Here is a 20,175-nt window from a genome sequence, read left to right as displayed (position 1 = left end):
CTATATTGAGGGAGGATTCTATTTGACTGTAAAATAGTAAGTGGAACTTCTTTATTCAGAAAGGCAGACAGAAATCAGGAAAGTACATGTTGGCATTACAGTGGCTCGGTGGTTAGAACTGCAGCCTCCCAGCACCAGGGACCCAGCTTTGGTTCCACCCTCGGGTGACTGTCTGTGTGTCATTTGCATGTTCTTGCCGTATCTGCGTGGGTTTCCTTCAGGTGCTCCGGCTTCCTCCCACAGTCCAGAGATGTGCAGGTCAGGTGGATTGGCCATGCTAAAGTGCCTATCGTTAGTGGAGTACTTTTCAGAGGGTCAGCGTGGACTTGATGGACTGAATGGCCTGCATTCACACTGCTGGGGTTCTATGTTTAAAGACCATAAGACTTAAAAGCAGAAGTAGGCCCATCAGCCCATCGGGCCTGATAATCAGTTCCACTATCCTGCCTTCCTTCCATAACCCTTGATTCCCTTACTGATTTAAAAATCTCTCTATCTCAGCCTTGAGAATACTTAACGACATAGCCTCAGCAGTAAAGAATTCCACAAATTCATTATCTTCTGAGAGAAGAAATTCTTTCTCCTCTCTTGACAGAGAGGTTCATATTAAACTTTAAGAAGACTGAACCTTATCAGGCAAAAGTGAACTTTATTTGAAAATAAGCAATAAGTAACCTCTTACTCTGAGATTTTGCCCTCTGATCCTAGATTCTCCCACAAGGGGAAACAACCTTCCCCTATCCACCCTGTCAAATTCCCCAAGAATTTTGTATATTTAAATAAGGTTGCCTCTCATTACTCTAAACTCCAATAATTACAGGCCACCTCTCTTCATAAGACAGTCCTTCCATACCTGGTATCAGCTTAGTGATCCTTCTCTAGTCTGATATATCCCTCTGTGCTATAGCTTTCTGCAGTCTTTCTCCATTGAAATGATATTCAACTCCACTATTTTTCCTGCCAAAGCTCAAAGCCTTCCATTTTCCCACATCGTATTCCATGTGTGCAAGATTTTGCCCACTTGTTAAATCTGTATATATATCTCTCTGCATACTCTTTGTGTCATCCTCATCACTTACCTTTCCACATGTTTGTGTCTTCTGCAAATTTGCTCACAGTATATTCACTTCCTTCAGCCAAGTCATTTATATATTTTAAATAATAGTGGCCCTGTTCTGATCTCTACGGCAATCCACTAGTTACTTCCTGTAAATGATCCCTTGTCCCAACTCAATGTTTTCTATTAGTCAGCCAATCCTCTACCCATGATAATATTCTATCTTCAACGCCATGGGCTCTTATTAAAAGCTTAACGGTGGTACCTTATCCAAAAAACATTTTCAGGTGGTTAGGATCTGGAATGCACTGCTTGAAAATCTGGTGGAGGTAGGCTCAATTGAGGCCTTTAAACAGATTGGCTCATTATCTAAAAAGGAAAAGCTATAGAGCTATAGGATAGTGGCTGTACATGTATTACTCCTTCAGAGGGTCAGCAGAGACACAATGGGTTGAATAGCCTTCTTCTTTTCTCCGCCCGTCAGATAACTTCACAATTTGATGATTCGGTGTAACAGTCCCAACAGAAGCCATATTGGAGTGATACTACAGCAACCTGTTCAAAAGACCTCATTGTTAAATTTGGCTGAGTGGGCAAGATGATTCTAATCTGATTGTTTTCCACAAGATGAAAGGAAAATCATATTAATCTTTAAGAAAGCTGAACCTTAACAGGCAAAAGTGAACTCTATTTGAAAAATTACTGAGCTCATACCCCTTTTTGAAAGAAAGGAGGTCTAATGATTTACATAACCACGACAGGTTGATAAATCTGGGGTGTCTCCTCCACTGAGGAAGCCAGGAATTTAGTGTGAGATGGTCAGAAGTACAAGTGTTCTCATTTTGAGTCTGGGCAAGTGCTGGACTTTAAGGAGGCTGCCATAAAACACTTGTTTAAATTCCAAGGTAGATCACCATAATCTTGGACTGTCACTATCAGTCGTAAAATGCCGTTATGTTTTTCGCCAGTTCTTCACAAACTGGGGATGTATATTTGCTGTGAAAAATAATAGCTCTCTGATGAGTCCAGGAAAGCCCTGCTCCACAGCATTGCATCTTTTGTATTCAAAGGATCCACTGACCATGCAGAATCGAGAGTGTGCATCTATCCAGGATTTAATGTGTTGGTTTTTCAACCCCATTATCTTGCTTTCTAGCAGACACCAGTCAACATCATGACAAACATGCAACAGAAAAATATAGATTTTCAACCCCATTGGCCTTTACCTGTAGCTTAACCAAAAGGGATTTGCTCAGCTGAGTTGGCTGGATAGCAGGTTTGTGTTGCTGCATGATGACAGTAGTGTGGGTTCATTTCCCATACTGGCAACTATTACCATGAAGGGCTCTCATTTTCAACCTCTCCCCTCACCTGAGGAATGGCAACACTCAGGCTAAATCACCAACAGTCGGCTATCTAATGAGAGAGCAAAGCCATGGTTCATACTCCTGACCACTTTGCACTGAATTCCTGGATTCTTCAACGGAGGAGACACCCAAGATTTATCAAACTGCTGTTGTTATATAAATCATGACCTCCTTTCTTTCCCAAAGAGGTGTGCAATCAGTATTTTTTTTAAAGTTCACAGTTCTCTGTCAAGCCTCAATCTTTTTAAATGCAATTTTAGTTTCATTTTGTGGGAAACTATCAGATTATAATCATTCAATTGCATCATTTGGAGAGTGGGATGAGCTGTAATATAATAGGATCACTCAGTTTCTCAGGAATTAACAATATCATCAACGTTCAATCATCACTCTCAACATGATGTATGACAGGAAACATTAGGTTCCAATACTGAGTTATTGAGCCATAGAATCTGTAATGTAAATGGAAGGGGATTGTCATGAAGCTTTCAGCAACAAGCAGAAAAATGCTTGCTTTATGGTCCACGGTTTTCTTTTTGTTAATTAACCTATTTTTCTAATCAACCTGTTCAGAGATGTAATTACATATTCCTGGACCAGATGAAACCTGAACTTATACCTCCCAATCCAAGGGTAAAGACTCTACCACAGTGCCACAAGATGGCCCAGTCCATGTTTTATTCTTTTTTTAATTAACTTATTTTTCTAATCCATCTGTTCTAGAGATGTAATTACACATGCTTGGAGCTGGTAGGACTTGAACCCAGGTCTCTTGGTCCAGAAGTAGGGACACTACCACTGCACTATAAGATGGTCCAGTCCATGTTTTTCAAGCCAATTGTTTAAATAAAATCCACTGGCCATGGGTTTATGATTTCTTGATGTTTTGATTCCTGCCAGGTGAGGTTACATATTTGGAACATGCAACCGGTCAATTTTTTTTTGAGTTCTGTCAGCTTTTTGAATGTCAGCATGTGAATTTATTCTTCTTTCAGACTTTGAGGATTGACATTAAGGAATTTAGATGAAGTGAAGTGAATGTTCCGTTACAGATTATGACGTTGTTTGACCTTTGAATGTTAAAAAGTACTAACTCATCATTTTTGTGAGTGAACAATAATAATTTGCTGACAGTAAAGAATCTATATTAAGTGAGTCATTGTTTAATGCGATTGGGTTGCACAGAGTCTTGGAAGCCCCCACATCATGAAAATACTAAATGTTCAGAGGATGAATACTGTGAGAAATCACATTTCTAGGCATTGTTATTCATTAGCAGTATTACAAGTTCAAAGATAGAAATAAAGGGAAAGTGGCAAACAGATGCCAGATAAGGTAAATAAGAACCAAAGGAACTGCGGATGCTGTTAATCAGAAACAAAAACAGAAATTGCTGGAAAAGCTCAGCAGGTCTGGCCACAACTGTGGAGAGAAATTAGAGTTGGGTGATCACTCCTCAGAACTTTTGTTTTTATTTTTGCAAGAAATGGTAGTGTATGGGTTAGTAAGGTGTGTGACTGTACTAACCTGAATGGAATATAAATGAGGATTATTTTGCCACATTGGTCCAGCATATTGTTGAGACCACAGTGTAGGAATATGGTGTGTACAACCTGGCCTCCTCATTTAAGAAAGGATGAAATATATTGGAAGCATATCAGAGAAAGTTCTTGGAATGGAGGGATTGCCTTATGCAGAAAGGTTGGCAGGGTAGGCTTGTATGTATTGCAGTTAGAAGAGTGAAGGGCATTATTATTGAAATCTATAAGACCCTGAGTGAACTTGATAAGGTGGATGCTGAAAAAGTGTTTCTTCTTAAGGGGAAATTAGAATCAAGAATACAATTTAAAAACAAAGGGCTTACGTTTATGATAGAGGTGAGGAGATTGTTTTCTCTCTCAAGATGCAACAAGTTGATGGAACTCTCTTCCCCAGAGAGAGATGGAATACTTTTTAAGACACACCATATAGATTCTTGACAAACAAGAGCACCAAAGGTTATCATTGGTTGGTAAGAATATAGAGCTGACAATACAGTCAGATCAGGGGAGAAAGTGAGGTCTGCAGATGCTGGAAATGTGTTGCTGGAAAAGCGCAGCAGATCAGGCAGCATCCAGGGAACAGGAGAATCGACGTTTCAGGCATAAGCCCTTCTTGAAGAAGGGCTTATGCCCGAAACGTCGATTCTCCTGTTCCCTGGATGCTGCCTGACCTGCTGCGCTTTTCCAGCAACACATTTCCAATACAGTCAGATCAGTCATGATATTATCAAATTGCAAAGTAGGTTCAATGTGCTGATTGCGCTACTTCTCCTAATTCGTATGTTGAAGGGCCTGGTCTTTCTCAACCTCATTTGGGAGATAAGCATTGGAGCTAAGGTTTTGCCAATGTTGCGGTCTTTCTGGAAGATCTCCAAAGAGACAGTTGATAGTATAATAGTGGGAGAAGAGCCTGCACCATGTCCTTTTATGTAGAATATCTTGCAATGAGAAGAACAGATATGCGAAAGTGACATAAAAATCTATGAACTAAAATCGTGACCACTAATGCATTCATATGAAATCCTTTTGTTCCATGTGTTCACTAAGGCTTTTATTTGAATGACTGAATGCCTTTGTCAAAATAGTAGTCAGAAACATTTAATTCCAATTCACTAACAGACTTTCATTATTAATACTTCACTGAGTAATATAAATTCGATGATGGATCTGAATTTTGGATGTAAAGGTGACATTTGCTCAGCAGCTGTCTCTGGTGCAGTCCTCAGATTTTAATGACTTACCTCCGAACATAAATCCTTTGCTTGCGCTATTTTTCCGCCATGGCGTTTAACATTTCTAAATCAGCAGACGCATCAATCTTATGCACAGTAACACAAAATTTGGCAAGTTTTCTTGTAACAATGACCTGCAAAAGAACAAAATAAATAGAAGCATTGTCTTTAGTACATTACCGTATGGTGGTGACAATATTGAGAAGCTATTTCAAACAGTTCAATCTGATGAACCTAAAAGGGGGGTGTAGTGGCAGCAGTGGTGCTGGGGATTCTGGAATTGGCCCGTGGTAATCAAGAAATTAGCCTTGACCATGAGATTGTGGATAGTGTTACTGGTTCCCATGTTTGTCCTAAAAGCCTCTTCAGTAGAGTGAACCTCATCAGAATTTCTCTGTGCTAACCAGCAAACCATCCTGGTTATATTTCATTCCACATCGCAGGGTATTTAGGATTCCAAAATATGCATGTTGTAGGTAAGTCCCTCAGAAATTTGAGGTATTCTGAATAATTGATCAAGATGGATTGATCACAATATCTTGTAAATACAATAGTGCCAACAAAACCTTGAAAAGGCTTGGGGACTCAATTATAAATTTCAACTCCTTTTGCAAGTTTTGATTTAGCACAATTTCCACAGTCAGTGTTCTGTTCCTCCAGTGACACATTAAAAAGAGCCCTGAATAAAATACTGAGCTTGCTCACAAAAAAATCTGTTTAGTAAATCAACAAAGGTTCACCTAAGAATTTTTGAACAGTTTTCAGATCAACACTTACACTTGGTAGCAGCCAATTCACAATCATTTGTCATGCATTTTTTTTTGTAATTTATTTTAAATTTGCACAAATTTTAAAGCTAATCCTTGAAACAAACATCCTGAGCACATAATCCATGATAAGCACTTTGGAAGGCACAAATGCCACACGATCAAGAGTCATGAATAATATTAGGGGGCTGTAACCTGACAGAGTTTCATGACTTAATTTCTCATGTGTGAACAAAATTGGAAAGTCCTGTTTCCACCACAGTTTCAGATTTGCATTTATTTGCAGCTTATCTGCAGTAACATGCCGAGTGGAGATATAACCAATTGTGAGGTGAGGGCGTACAGCAGAAGTGAAACTATGCTCAGCAAAAGTTAATAGCTTCCAAATAAAAGATAGTTGAGGAGAAGATTTATTTTAATATAACAATGTGAATGCTATTAATATTTAATGTACACTAAAATAGGTTTCGATATTTGCTAAAATATGCTGCAGTGTGCGCCAAAATATTTCTTCCAATTAATTTTACAAGAATAGATCTGGTCTATTTAATACAGTGATGCTAAATGAGCTGCTCATTATGTGCTCTTTATATTGTTTTTATCCTTATTTAACATGCACCTTCCTTTAATTGAACAAAATGTTAGTTTATTGCTATATTCTTACCTTAAAAAAGAGCTTCACATATACGTGGCAATTCTTAAGCAAGCTGATTTTAAATTTTAAAAACTCCACCGTTCTCTTAGCACACAGTCATTGGTCACAGAGGCATGAAAGGGACATGAAAATAAAAGTTGAAATGCATTATCGTCATCTATAGGTGATGGAAAACATAGCGTGTTGGAATATACAGCGTGTCAAGAAGATAGCAACAATATGAATAGTGACTAATGGTGACTGCGAAGTGTGAATAACAAAAGTAAGTTAGGGTTAATTTAGCCTGTATAATTTCATTTTTTATAGTTATTACACAACCACCCACTGCTTGGAAATGGGGTCAGATGGGTAGTGCACACTTCAGCTGCTCTGTGTAACTTACTAGCTTAATATAGTCCAGACACTGTTGGCTATGCTAAATAAAATTGCCCCATAATGTTCAGGGATGGTTAGTAAGGTTAGCCATGCTAAAATCCCCAACTCAGGTTACAGGGATGGGGGGCTATTTGGGGGTCTGGATGGAATCTACTCGGAGGCTCAATGCAGACTCGATGGGCCGAATGATCTTTTTCTGCACTGTAGGGATTCAATGATTCAATATGGATGTGAAATTTGTAAAGTAGTACTAGGGCTGTAATGATATCCCTAATGCATGTCAACAGAATGAACTACCACGATCTGATTATTTTTACAAACACTGCAGTCAATGTCTCCAAATATTTAAAGAGCGGGGGCTTTAAGGATCTTGGGGTTGATACAGCAATGCGCCGGTCAAGCAGGTCAAGCAGCATCTCAGGAGGAAGAGAATCAGTGTTTCGGGCATAATCCTTCTTCAGCCTTCTTCAGACATTATCAACTCTGACTGTCCAGCATCTGCAGTCCTCACTAGCTCTTAGTTACTTTGAAGTCCTTAACAGCTTTTGACAATTTCTTTTGACAATTCCAACGAGTTTTATTTACTTTTCAATATATTAATACATATCTATTTTTAACAATCCCAAAAGTCATTTTATTTCTTCCAAAGGGCCCCTGGCCTCTCCAAATGATATCTTAGGACCTTATTCCACTGGGTACCCTGGCTGTCCAAAAGAGTATGCTACCACTATAAAGCACGACTGACATCAGTGATGGTCAAGTTGTTGGAGGGAATACTGAGGGATAAGATTTACATGTATTTGGGAAGGCTAGGACTGATTAGGGATAGTCAGCATGGCTTTGTGAGTGGGAAATCATGTCTCACAAACTTGATTGAGTTTTTTGTAGAGATAACAAAGAGGATTGATGAAGGCAATTTGGTAGATGTGATCTTTATCGACTTCAGTAAGGCATTCAACAAGGTTGCCGGTGGGAGACTGGTTAGCAAGGTTAGATCTCATGGACTACAGGGAGAACTAGCCATTTGGATACAGAACTGCCATGAAGGTAGAAGACAGAGGGTGGTGGTAGAGGGTTGTTTTTCAGACTGGAGGCCTGTGACCAGTAGAGTGCTGGGTCCACTATTTTTTGTCATTTATATGAATAATTTGGATGTGAACATAGGAGTTATAGGTAGTAAGATGCAGATGACACCAAAATTGGAGGTGTAAAGGACAGCAAAGAAGGTTACCTCAGAGTATAATGGGATCTTGATCAAATGGGCCAAATGGGCTGAGGAGTGGCAGATGGAGTTTAATTCAGATAATTGTAAGGTGCGACCTTTTGGAAAAGCAAATCAGAGCAGGATTTATACACTCAATGGTAAGGTCCTGGGGAGTGTTGCTGAACAAAGAGACATTGGAGTCCAGGTTCATAGTTCCTTGAAAATAGAGTCGAGGATAGATAGGATAGTGAAGAAGGCATTTTGCAAGCTTTCCTTTATTCGTCAGAGCATTGAGTATAGGAGTTGGGAGGTCATATTGCAGCTGTACAGGGCATTGGTTAGGCCACTTTTGGAATATTGCATGCAATTCTGGTCTTCCTATTGGAAGGATGTTATGAAATTGAAATGGTTCAGAAAAGATTTACAAGGATGTTGCCAGGGTTGGAGGATCTGAGCTACAGGGAGAGGCTGAACAGGCTGGGGCTGTTTTCTCTGGAGCATCGGAGGCTGAGGGGTGACCTTATAATGGCTTATAAAATGGGGGCATGGATAGGATAAATAGACAAGGTCTTTTCCCTGGGGTGGGAGAGTCTAGAACTCGAGAGCATAGTTTAAGGGTGAGAGGGGATAGATATAAAAGGAACATAAGGGACAACGTTTTCACACAGAGGATGGTGCGTGTATGGAATGAGCTGCCAGAGGAAGTGGTAGAGGCTGGTCCAATTACAGCATTTAACAGGCATCTGGATGGATATATGATTAATCAGGTTTTAGAGGGATATGGGCCAAGTGCTGGCAAATGGGACTACATTGGGTTAGGATGTCTGGTTGGCATGGACGAGTTGGATTGAAGGGCCTGTTTCAGTGCTGTACATCTCTGTTACTCTATGGCTCTATAACTGTTATAAGGTCAGATTTTTTCCTTTCAGGGCTAATATGTGCAAGTCATATTTTGAGCATCTCATTAGTGCAAATCAGGTACTTGCATTTTATTGTGTGCAACTGCCTTTGTGAGCCACCCACTCCTTTCTTCACCATCAGCATTCATTCTCATTCTCACTTTCACACTCACTCTCTCTCACCCTTTCACATACTCGGTCTTGCTCTTAAATTCTCTCTCACTCACGCTCACTCAATGGTATGACTTCTGGATTCAAACCTCTGACACCATTTTCACTGAAATGGTGCAGTGAATTATTTGTCAAATGCATAGTCTTCTTGGAAAATGAAACCTTTGGTACAAAGCAACATCTGAAAGATCTGATGTCCTAACGTGGTCAGAAGCGGCTGCATCTTCAGTTAAAAGAGACACTTTTGAAATAATTACAGAATAATCCTTATTATGATATCTTCTGAACAGACAAAGCAGAAAAGAAAACAAGGGAAACCAGAAATGGATGGCATCGCCATCTGCAGAAAACTTCAAGCCTTATTTCCAATAATGGATGGACATAGAACATTAAGGAGCTTGTTACGTTTTTCCAAACTGCTCACTCCTTCCATTTGGTCACACAGTGCGGAAATAGGCCATTCAGCCTATTGTGTCTAGACTGACCCTTCAAAGAGCATCCTACCAGACCTAGCCCCCAATCCTATCTCAGTAATCCCTTTTACCATGGCTGATTCACTTAGCCTGCACATCCCTAGACACTACAGCACAATTTACTACAGCCAATCCACATCTTTGGATTGTGGGAGCAAACTGGACCACCCAGAGGAAACCGACGCAGACATAGGGAAAACATGCAAACTCCACACAGACAGTGACCCAAGGCTGGAGTCAAACTGGGGTCTCTGGCACTGTGATGCAGCAGTGCTAGCCACTCTGCCACTCTTAGATCTTCCTCCATTTAGATCCAGATAAGGAATATGTTCTATACATATTCATTTTCTATGTCACTTTAAACAGAGAGAGAAGTTTTTTTTTCCTGTTGTGGAATGAATAGCAGCAGATATTCTTTAAACAGAGGCCGGAAAGAAAACAGGGACCTCAATAACATCAGGCTGGCAGAGAGAGAAAACTGTGAGAACTTAGGGAGCCAGATCATCTTTCAGTGAATCAAAACATTAGCACCACACTTTTCTTTGTAGACAACACGATGGTGGTAGCCAAGAGATATACAATTATTTTGCTATGTTTCCAAGTTCTTAAATAGAAATAATTTTAATATTCACTTTCTGGTATTTGAGAGGCCTTATAGATTTTCGTTCAACTTTTTGAAATTTTGCAGACTGATAAAAAAAATTATAAAGTGGTTTTTATTCTGTTCCCTGTCTCGTAGGATCAGCAGGCACCTTCTTAGTACAATGGAATATAGTATAAAGAGATCGTATTACACCCCACTACTAGATCCAACTTTGGAATGTAGCCTCCATGTTCAATAAATGTTATTTTTGAATCCTTCGCCTGTTCCATGAAATAGATTTAAATATTGCTGCAGTTTAGAATAATACAGTAGTTAGATTCTTGAGACGATGATGCTATAGTGCCATCTACTGGTTTTGGTGGTATAAAACATATTGCAGCAAAGCTGTTATTGTAACCTTGAACCTAAAAATGGGTAAAAATGTAAAATTACAGAATCTCAGAATTGTTACAGCACCGAAGGTGGCCATTTGGCCCATCATGCCTGAGATGGCTGTCTGAATATGTAATTCTCCGGTCTGCTTCCTGTAATTCTGTGAGATAAGTGCAAAATTAGGCCATTCAGCCTATCGCGTCTGCTGTACCATATTCTGGGATCAAAGCTGATCTGACAATCTTCAGCTCCCTTTTCCTTGCCTTTTACCCATAATGTTTGATTCCTTTAGCGATTAAAAAATCTGCTTTGAAGATAGTTGCATAAAATGGTCATTTTGTTTCTTTCTCAACAAATGCTGTCAGACCTGCTTAAATCTTAATGGTAGGGTCCAGGGGAGTGTTGCCGAACAAAGACACCTCGGAGTGCAGTTGATATTTCATTGGAGGTGGAGTTGCATCTTGAAAGGTAGTGAAGAAGGCATTTGGTATACTTGCCTTTATTGATCAGTGCATTGAGTATAGGAGTTGGGATGTCTTGTGCTGTACAGGACATTGGTTAGACCACTTTTGGAATATTGCATTCAAATCTGGTCTGCCCACTACAGGAAAGATGTCGTTAAGCTTGAAAGGGTGCAGAAAAGATTTACAAGGATATTGCAGGGGTTGGAGGGTTTGAGTTGTAGGAAGAGGCTGAATAAGTTGGGGCTATTTTTCCAGAGTTTCGGAGGATGAGCAGTGACCTTATAGAGGTTTATAAAATCATGAGGCGCATGAATGGGGTGAACACACAAGGTCTTCTTTCCAGAGCAGGGGACTTTGAAACCAGAGGGCATAGTTTGAAGGTGAGAGGGGCAAGATTTAAAAAGGACGAAAGGGGCATCTTTTTCACACAGAGGGTAGTACGTGTATGGAATGAGCTGCCAGGGGAGGTGGTGGATGCTGGTGCAATTACAACATTTCAAAGGCATCAGGATGGATACATGGATAGGAAGGGTTTAGGGGGATAAGGACCAAATGCTGGCAAATGGGACTAGACTATCTTAAGATATCTGGTCAGCATGGACGAGCTGAACTAAAGGACCCTTTCCTTGCTGTACAACTCTATGACTCTATTTCCAGCATTTTCCTTTTCTGGTTGGGTCCATCATTAATCAGAGCCCAGCTGTAATTTGTTTTTTGGTCTTTTTGTGATATCTACTAAAAATGTAACATTTTCAATACCACTCCAACAGTGAAGTCAAACTGAAGGCAGCTGGCAAGGTTCTATATGTTACTCATTCCTGACTGACCTGAGAAGTTGAAAATGTGTTGCTGGAAAAGCGCAGCAGGTCAGGCAGCATCCAAGGAACAGGAGAATCGACGTTTCGGGCAGAAGCCCTTCCTCAGGACCTGACCTGAGAAGTTGGTGATTAATGTTTTTATTCATGTTAGGTGGCAGGTCCCAGAGCTCTCTCCTTTATTGTGTATAAAGAAATGGTAAAATGACTGAAATTCTAAAGTGTTTCTCCAATTATCCTCTTGTGGCTTTGAAGGGAGATTGGAGGAAGCTCCTAGGACTATCAGCTATTTCTGCCAGTTCTCTTTTGGTGTGGGGGAGCCCCATTGCTTTTCCTCCAAAGTTTAAGCATCTAATCACTGAGACATTCTTGGAGACCCAGTCTGAGGTGCGTTACTCAGATATGATGGTGTTGCTACAATCTGGTTTTCCTTGTATTTCTCCAGTATTACAGAGCCCATGGGGGAGTGGCATATTGCAAAACTGCATCCTATGGATCGTAGTGTAATGGAGCCACATTGAACTAGTGGTCTACGTTCTGGTCATGGATGATGTCAAGGCTTTTGGGCCAGGGTTATATCTGCACCTATGCATGTAATGAGTTGTCTCTCACATTCCTTACAATCTTTGTGGTTAGCTGTAAATTTTGTGAGATCAGAAGAGAAATCATTCATTATTAATTACCCAAAGAAGGCACAGCTCTTATACACATGTCTGTTATATACAGGCTTTTGCCTGTAACGTCAATTCTCCTGTTCCTTGGATGCTGCCTGACATGCACCACACTCTCGACTCTAATCTGCAGCGTCTGCAGTCCTCTCTTTCGCTTATGTCATTGATCTGACTACTTTCAGTTAAACTAGGCGTCAATGGTGACTCCATGCTGGGCATGGTAGAAGATGTCGGTAATGATGGTAGTTGAAGATCAGAACATAGGAACATGAATGAGTAAGCCATTCAACCCCTCGAGCCTGTTCTGTCATTGTATTTGACCATGACTAACCATTGCTTCATTTTCTTTTTTCCTCTATTAGATAAAGATATTGATCAAAAATGATATGTCAATTTCAGCTTTTAACTTGTATTGATGCAGCATCCACACTTTGAGTCATACATTTACATTATCCTTTGTGGATACATGTGTTTACCAAATTCATACTAAAGTGAACATAGCTTTAACTTTAAGCTTGTTTCCACCATATCCACCATCAGAATTAGCTCTCAAGTATATGAAATCCTTTTAATGTCTTCATTATATCATCTGCAAACTTTCATAATAATTTAAGCCTTTAACCACCACCCACAACCTTGGCTTAAAGATTTGCTTGCTGAGGATGATCACAGCAAATGCTAATGAAAGTGTTTTTTTTTTCCACATACCACTCCATGCCTGAATGTCATTCAAGTTCTGCCTAAGTTCCTTCATTGTAAGCACTGCAAATGGATCGAATCACTCCTCACAAGAATACAAGTGAGACTGTTTGAATCTGTAAAGGTAAATTGTTAGTGGTTGGGTTGAGCACCAGTCATTCTGTGTTAGCTTGAGTTCACAAAGAATCCTAAATGGTGAATCGCTGGGAGGTGTGTGAATCTTTAGTCTGTTCTCAGTTCAATCTGAGGTCCCATGTTAAACCGAGCCACTTCGTCACTCAGTCATTTTGGAGTGTGAAATATTTTCACAAATTTGCTTCCAATGTGGGAATGTGCTGTTATTTGACTACTGATGGAAATCACACATGAAATTCAGGAAAAAAAGTTATAAACAAATATGTCAGACAGTGAATCAGGGTGCAATTGTTAACGCTATGTCTAATCCAGCCAGGTTTTAGAAACTATGACTTTAGGTGCACGAGTTATGTGATGATATCAGTGAGAGACAGGAAGATAAATATGCAGAGATTGCCATAAGAGACCATTTTATTGGTGCATAGCATGATAAACAAAGCATAGCAACTTGGTAGATATTAGTCACGTGATGGTTACAGGAGGAGTGAACTCTAGTCATTGGTGATATATATATATTGCTACATTAAAGCCCCTGAAAGTAACAATTAATTCGGACAGGTTCTGTACATTCCTCATCCTGAAACAGTATCGTCAAATCAGAAGAATCTCTAATATCTCTAATTCATTGCAAAAGTAAAATGAAGTTCATTTAAACTGTTATATTCAGATCTGCTGCTAAACTTGCCATTATAACAACAAATTTCATTCCTCTGTAAATATCCAGGATCTTGTGACCATTAGCGGAAAAATAAACTGAAAAGGAGACTCTATGCCTCAATAGATCCGCACAATGCCTGTTGAGGAACTAAGCAATATTAACGTACAGAAAGTCATGAGCTGGAGATGTGGATTTTCTTGACGTGTATCATCAGCGTTTGCTGGGAGCAACAAAACAAATTTATTTCCTCTACTAGCACTTAAAATCTATCATCTAATGAAAAATATTTTATGATGCAATGAGGAACATATTATTGGTTTCCCTCAGCCCTTAACTCAAAATCCTATTTACTACATAAAGCTCACTTGTAATTTAGTTGTTCACTGCAGTTCAAGCTAAGTTTACAGTAAATACCCACGTTGAACCATTACTTGTGTTACTTTCTTCTACCAAACTTTGAACTCTTAGATGCTTCTGGTTTAGAAGGTTCTGCATGGGAGGCCTTTGCTTGCTCTGGAGGTTGAACTCCTCTTTTCACCACTGGTATCTCCTCGCCGTGTTTATACACACTTACAGTGATGTCAATTGTCTCGCCGCCATATTTGTTCCTGACATTAATGCCATATTTTCCCGAATCCTCCGTGCTGACAGCTTTGATGGTCAGGGAAGCATATTTTCCCTGCTCCAGAGTCGCGTAGTGATGATCATTCAGTTCGAGATCTTTGTCATTCTTGAGCCAGGTCACCTCAGGAGTCGGATCCCCAAAGACAGTGGATGTGAGGCTCAGTGTCTGGAACACAGAATGCATTAATGCATACAAAACCTTAATAGACTTTTTTGGAAAAACTGAGGCCCTCAATTTCGAGCATCTCCCAACTCACAGCATGAAAGAGCCGGGAGTGAATCAAAAAATAAATTTACCATCAACATCCACACAGGGCTCACCTGCTGTAGCTTAAGCAGCTGCTATCCCCACTCGAAATGCACAACAGCATCACTTTTGCGTGTGTATTCTGGTCCTTTTGTGCTGGTCAGTATTATGTTAATTATCATTAGTGCGGTACCTGATGTACATGGCTGACAATTCTATTAAATGGCCAGGGTGTGCCTCAGTTAAAGGGATTGTGGGAAGATTGTCCACTAACTTCACTAATAATTTTGGAAGGTCAATGCAAACAGAATCATCTAAACTGCTCATTTTGAATAATCTTGGTGTTCTTTATTATTATTCATTTTCAGGTGATGTTGGTGGATTTATCAACTTTCCCAGCTAAAAGCTCTGACAGGGCCTGGGCAGTTTACCATTTCAATACAAAGCAAGATAAACATTTAGATCCCTTTCCAAAACATCAAGCGCTGAGTAAGAATGCTCCAATCACTTCAACTGTGAAATAAGCTAAAGGTCAAAACTGGGACCATTGTACTTTCTCCCTTTGATGTAACTTGCACTGCATGTGAATGCTCTTGTAAATTTTAAAAATGAATTAAGCAGCTTGACTGGGGAAAGGGTGGCACATAACATGCTCTGAATCTGTTTATATAATGACAAATACTGTGACACAAGGTTATGTGAGAGATGTTTCTGCCCTGATATTACTCTCAGTACATCAAATGTTACAATTCATCATTCTGCTAAGCTGGACCACCATTTAAAGTATCCCAGCCACTTAAAGGCCCAAAGTCTGATGTTTGATGTAGCAAAGCTGTGGTATACAATGTTGCTGTTCATTGACAGATGAACACTGAAGGATGTCATTCAGCCCAACATACTCTTCACAAGAACTATCCATTGTCACATGAGTCTGCAAATTATTCCCCTATGGAAGATATTATTGAGTCTGCATCCATTATCTTTTCAGGAGATCATGCATTCCAGATTATTAGAACTGACTGAATAAAAAGAAAATATGCTCATGTCACTCTTGGATTTTTTTGCCAAAGTTGTGCACCCTGGTTACTGACAGTTCTGCTCAGAAAACTCTGTCAAGGATCTTGTGCACCCTCTCTAACATCTTCATGTCTTTCATGTGCATGAAACTGGATGCAACACTCGATTTGTAGCTTAATATGTACTTTAAAATTGTTTAGTGCCAATATCCTTAAGATTAGACTGTGTATTTATAAGTCCAAGGATCCCATACACTTCATTTTATACAGACTTTTCAAATTATCTTTACTTTTTTTTTTCTTTATTCACTCCAGGGACGTGGGCATCTTTGGCCAGGCCAGCATTTATTGTCCATTCCTAATTGTTAAGAGTCAGCCACATTACTGTGGGTCTGGAATGACATGTAAGTCCGACCAAGTAAGAATGACAGATCTCCTTCCCTAAACGACATTATTGATCTAGATGGGTTTTCCCAACAATTGACAATGGCACCATGATCATCATCAGACCCATAATTCCAGATTTTCTTTATTGAATCCAAATTCCAACATTCAGCAAGGTGGGATTTGAACCCAGTCCCCTGAACATTAGCTGAGTTTCTTGATTAATAATCCAGTGATAATACCACTAAGCCATTGCCTCCCCAAAGATTGGTGCATGCACTCGCAGGTCTTGCTGTTCTTATATCCACTTTAAAAGACCATGGCGATCGTATAACCTCTGATCTTTTCACCTATCAAAATACAGCATTTGACACTTTGCATTAAGGTTTATCTGACTCGAGCCTTCCCATTTCACCAGTCTCTGGTCTGCTGAACTCTGTACTTACTTCTTCACTTTGTATTCAATTTCCAAAGTTTTATATGAGCAGTAAACTTTAAAATTATTCTGTCTATCGGGTCATTAGTATATCTCAGAAAGAGCTGTGGTCCCAATACTGATCAAAGGGGAACACCAAAGTATACTTCTCTGTTGTCTGAAAAACAACTGGTAACCACTACATTGTGGGCCTGATCTTAGGTAATTTCCTGTCCAAACTGTTATTGTCTCTTTAGTTCCACTGTTTAGGACTGGAAAGTTGCAACTTGGAATCTGCTAAGTGCTTTAGGATGTAGCTCAGAAGCATTAGAATTTAAGTGTTTGTAATTTGAAGGAAGTCTAATTCCTGCAATGCAAAATAGCATTTTTAACAACAATTTTCATTTACATAGCATCTTTGACATAAAATGTGAGAAAACAGAGTGTACAAGAACCCAGAACAGAAGGAATGCAAATTTCTTGGAGGGGTTTAGGAGGAAGGGTGAGACTATGGAAGTATGATGTACAAAGTAGCTTTCTCGATAACATTGTTGCTATGAAAATAATACATAATGCTGAAGCCATGGAATCTTATTCAGATCATGCATTTTGTCTTACCTTGCCTTCCATTATAGTTACTACATCTGGCAATCCTCCTATTACTTTGCCACGATCTGTAATGGGAAAATCAATGCTAACTTCAGTAAATCAAATAAATCACAACTATATTTCATTTATTATTTAATAAAGAGCTTGGCACCAATTTGAATTATTTTTAACAAATAGGAAAATCAGCTTTTGTACTTACTCTTCTCGGCAAAAGCTGCAGCTCTGAAAATGAAAATCGAAACAATTCATTTAATATGGCTGCAACTTTAAAATAGAAAAAGACTTCTGTAATATTTATGCCACCATTCTTTCAGCTGACAGAGACAAAAGTTAATGCTTAGACTGCATGGAAAAAACTGTGTTGCATGCACTAATTCTGAAATTGCACACATTCTGAAAATGAAATTTATATTCACTACATGAAGACTTACTTCAGCCTCTGGAATTCTGTGTATGCCTCAGCATAAGCTGCAAATTAAATCAGAGTTTTCCAATTAATGTACATTGATGCCTCTACAAACTTGAATCAAAGCTTACACAGTTATGTATTTAAATTCAATGCTTAACTCCACAAACAATTACATCACTTGAAGAAAGTTACTCTGGATCATACAATATGAATGCAAAATTTAACCAAATTGTTTCTGTTTCTGAAAGAGTTTTGTGTCATTTTGTTTTTCACACAACTACAAATTCTCTTCTGTATCTCTCTCCTCAAGTACTGTCCCCTTCCCTTTGATCCATCCATTCTTGCAGATTATCACACCATCTTCCATTACCCTTTCCTCTGAAGCCCCAAAGCATGTTGTTGTCACTTTAGTCTGTCCTCACCTTTCCAGGAACTCCATGTCTGAATCCACCCTCCAATCCACTCTGGCCACAGCACCTAAAATCCCTGCTTGTCAAAGACACAGCTGACATCCTGTGTGACTAGGCAATGGTCGACTATTACCTACATCCTTCTCTACTTCTCAGGAGCTTGTGCCAGGTCTAACCATAACATTCTCTTCCAATACATATCCATTATCATCCAGCTGGGAGGGGCTATATTTGTTGGCTCCATTTTTACCTACCCAGATATAGAATAGTCCCTGCCTTTATCCTGCAGTTACCTCTGGCTTGGTCTAAGGATTTATCTTGCACCCATCGCATTTCTCATCTTCATGGCATCCCTTGGCAATCATTTGAAAATACTGCAATAGTTTCTACGCATTTGCTGAGGACATGCAGTCCAATCTCACCAAATGATATGAAGAAATTCAATTCCCAACTGTTCTGAACCAGGGCAAATTCAGAACAAAGTTCAATTTAAGGCTCATGCATTTCTCTAATTCCAGAGTTTTATTTTACTTTATTCTTTCATGACCATGGCTTTGCCAACATCTTATTGCTGATTTCTAGTTGTGCTCAATCTGAGTGGCTTATTCAAGCCATATCAGACAGCAGCTAAGAGACAATCATATCACTATATATGTAGAGTCATGTGGGCCAAACTAGATAATTAAGCAGATCTCCTTCCCCAAAGGGCATTACCATCCATAGATAAGATGTAAGCAGCCTCAATGAAACTGGCTTTGAAAGTGGAATGTAAACAATGATAATGATAATTGTTTAATTTTTTTTGCCAAGGCGGTTCTCATTAAAATGAACTATATATAATAATGAACTGTACTTAATTGGTATTTCAGTTTCATTACAATTTAGAAATGACTTTTCATTGTGTTATCTAGGAACTTTATATTAATGTTTAACAACTGTCTGACTCTAGCATTACATTTTGAATGAGCACCTTACCCTCTCCAGAAAGGTCAAGATGTCGTTTATATGAGGTTTTGCCATCAAATATCTCCATTGTGTATTTGCCTTTGTCTCGATCATTTGGCTCACAGATCTGCATCCAAACCTGGTCACTGCTTCCTCCAATTCTCATCTTTTCAGATGATGCAATCTTTGAATCTCTAAATCCAAACAAAGAGTAATATTTCTAAAACATTCATACAATTTGCAAACAGAAAATTGATATCACTTACTTGACCAAACATACAGGTAATATTTCCTGACAGAATTAGACATTAAAGATATGGCAATTGTTGTAGCACAAACTAGAAATGGTCAATATCATAGGACTTACTACTCTGCTTAAACAATGTCCTGACTTCTTTAAAAATTGAGTTTTATTAATTTTCTTCATTGATTTATGAATTACTGGGGAGCTCCACACCTCTGATAATCTGTAGAAATCTCTGGTATAACAAGTGAATGCACTAGAGTTGCTGGATCTTCTCTAGAAATCTCTATCCCAGATAGCCATCCATTCTACAGAAGTCAATATCATGGATTTGTGCAATTTGTGCTGAATAATTGTTTTCCTGCTAAGCAATTCCTGTGGGAATTGGAGAGTGAACAGCAACAAAACCCAAGTCAGTCTCCTGTGTAATTGCGACCAGCCCTAATCTCAAAATAACTATGGCTGGAAGTTTCCTAGGAGTTGTTTGTTAATGCACATTTTTGCTACAATGCTAGCAGTGTTAAGACTTGTCCTGTCGCTCCATAAGACTGAGATCTCCCATCCCTGGTAGCGTTCTGGTACATCTCCTTTACATCCTTTTCAAGGTTGGACACTATTTACAGCTTGTCCTAATCATTGATTTATAAAATGACTTTTATTCTGCCTCTGATATAAAACCAAGCCTTCATGATATTTTCTTTGTGACTTGATAA

The 20,175-nt window shown here is 39.2% G+C and overlaps 1 protein-coding gene across 5 annotated transcripts in view; it reads right to left on the bottom strand.

Moving 5' to 3' along the window:
* The window catches only part of myom2b (myomesin 2b), a 145,875-nt gene that overhangs the window by 12,814 nt on the left and 112,886 nt on the right, over positions 1-20,175 (bottom strand). For 3 of the 5 annotated variants that reach the window (XM_043679173.1, XM_043679192.1, XM_043679184.1), the window contains 5 exons: positions 19,249-19,412; positions 17,886-17,922; positions 17,654-17,676; positions 17,464-17,519; positions 13,887-14,949 (listed from right to left, as the gene is read on the bottom strand). In XM_043679173.1, the coding sequence (XP_043535108.1) occupies positions 14,596-14,949; positions 17,464-17,519; positions 17,654-17,676; positions 17,886-17,922; positions 19,249-19,412 (634 nt within the window). In that variant the 3' untranslated portion in view covers positions 13,887-14,595. Of the gene's footprint in view, positions 1-702; positions 1,613-5,206; positions 5,332-13,886; positions 14,950-17,463; positions 17,520-17,653; positions 17,677-17,885; positions 17,923-19,248; positions 19,413-20,175 lie in introns of those variants that run through there. The other 2 variants (XM_043679214.1, XM_043679203.1) reach the window with 2 other exon arrangements.

This window comes from Chiloscyllium plagiosum, chromosome 3 (genome assembly GCF_004010195.1).
Source record: "Chiloscyllium plagiosum isolate BGI_BamShark_2017 chromosome 3, ASM401019v2, whole genome shotgun sequence".
Classification (NCBI taxonomy): domain Eukaryota; kingdom Metazoa; phylum Chordata; class Chondrichthyes; order Orectolobiformes; family Hemiscylliidae; genus Chiloscyllium; species Chiloscyllium plagiosum.
This window is presented reverse-complemented; position numbering and strand designations above follow the sequence as displayed.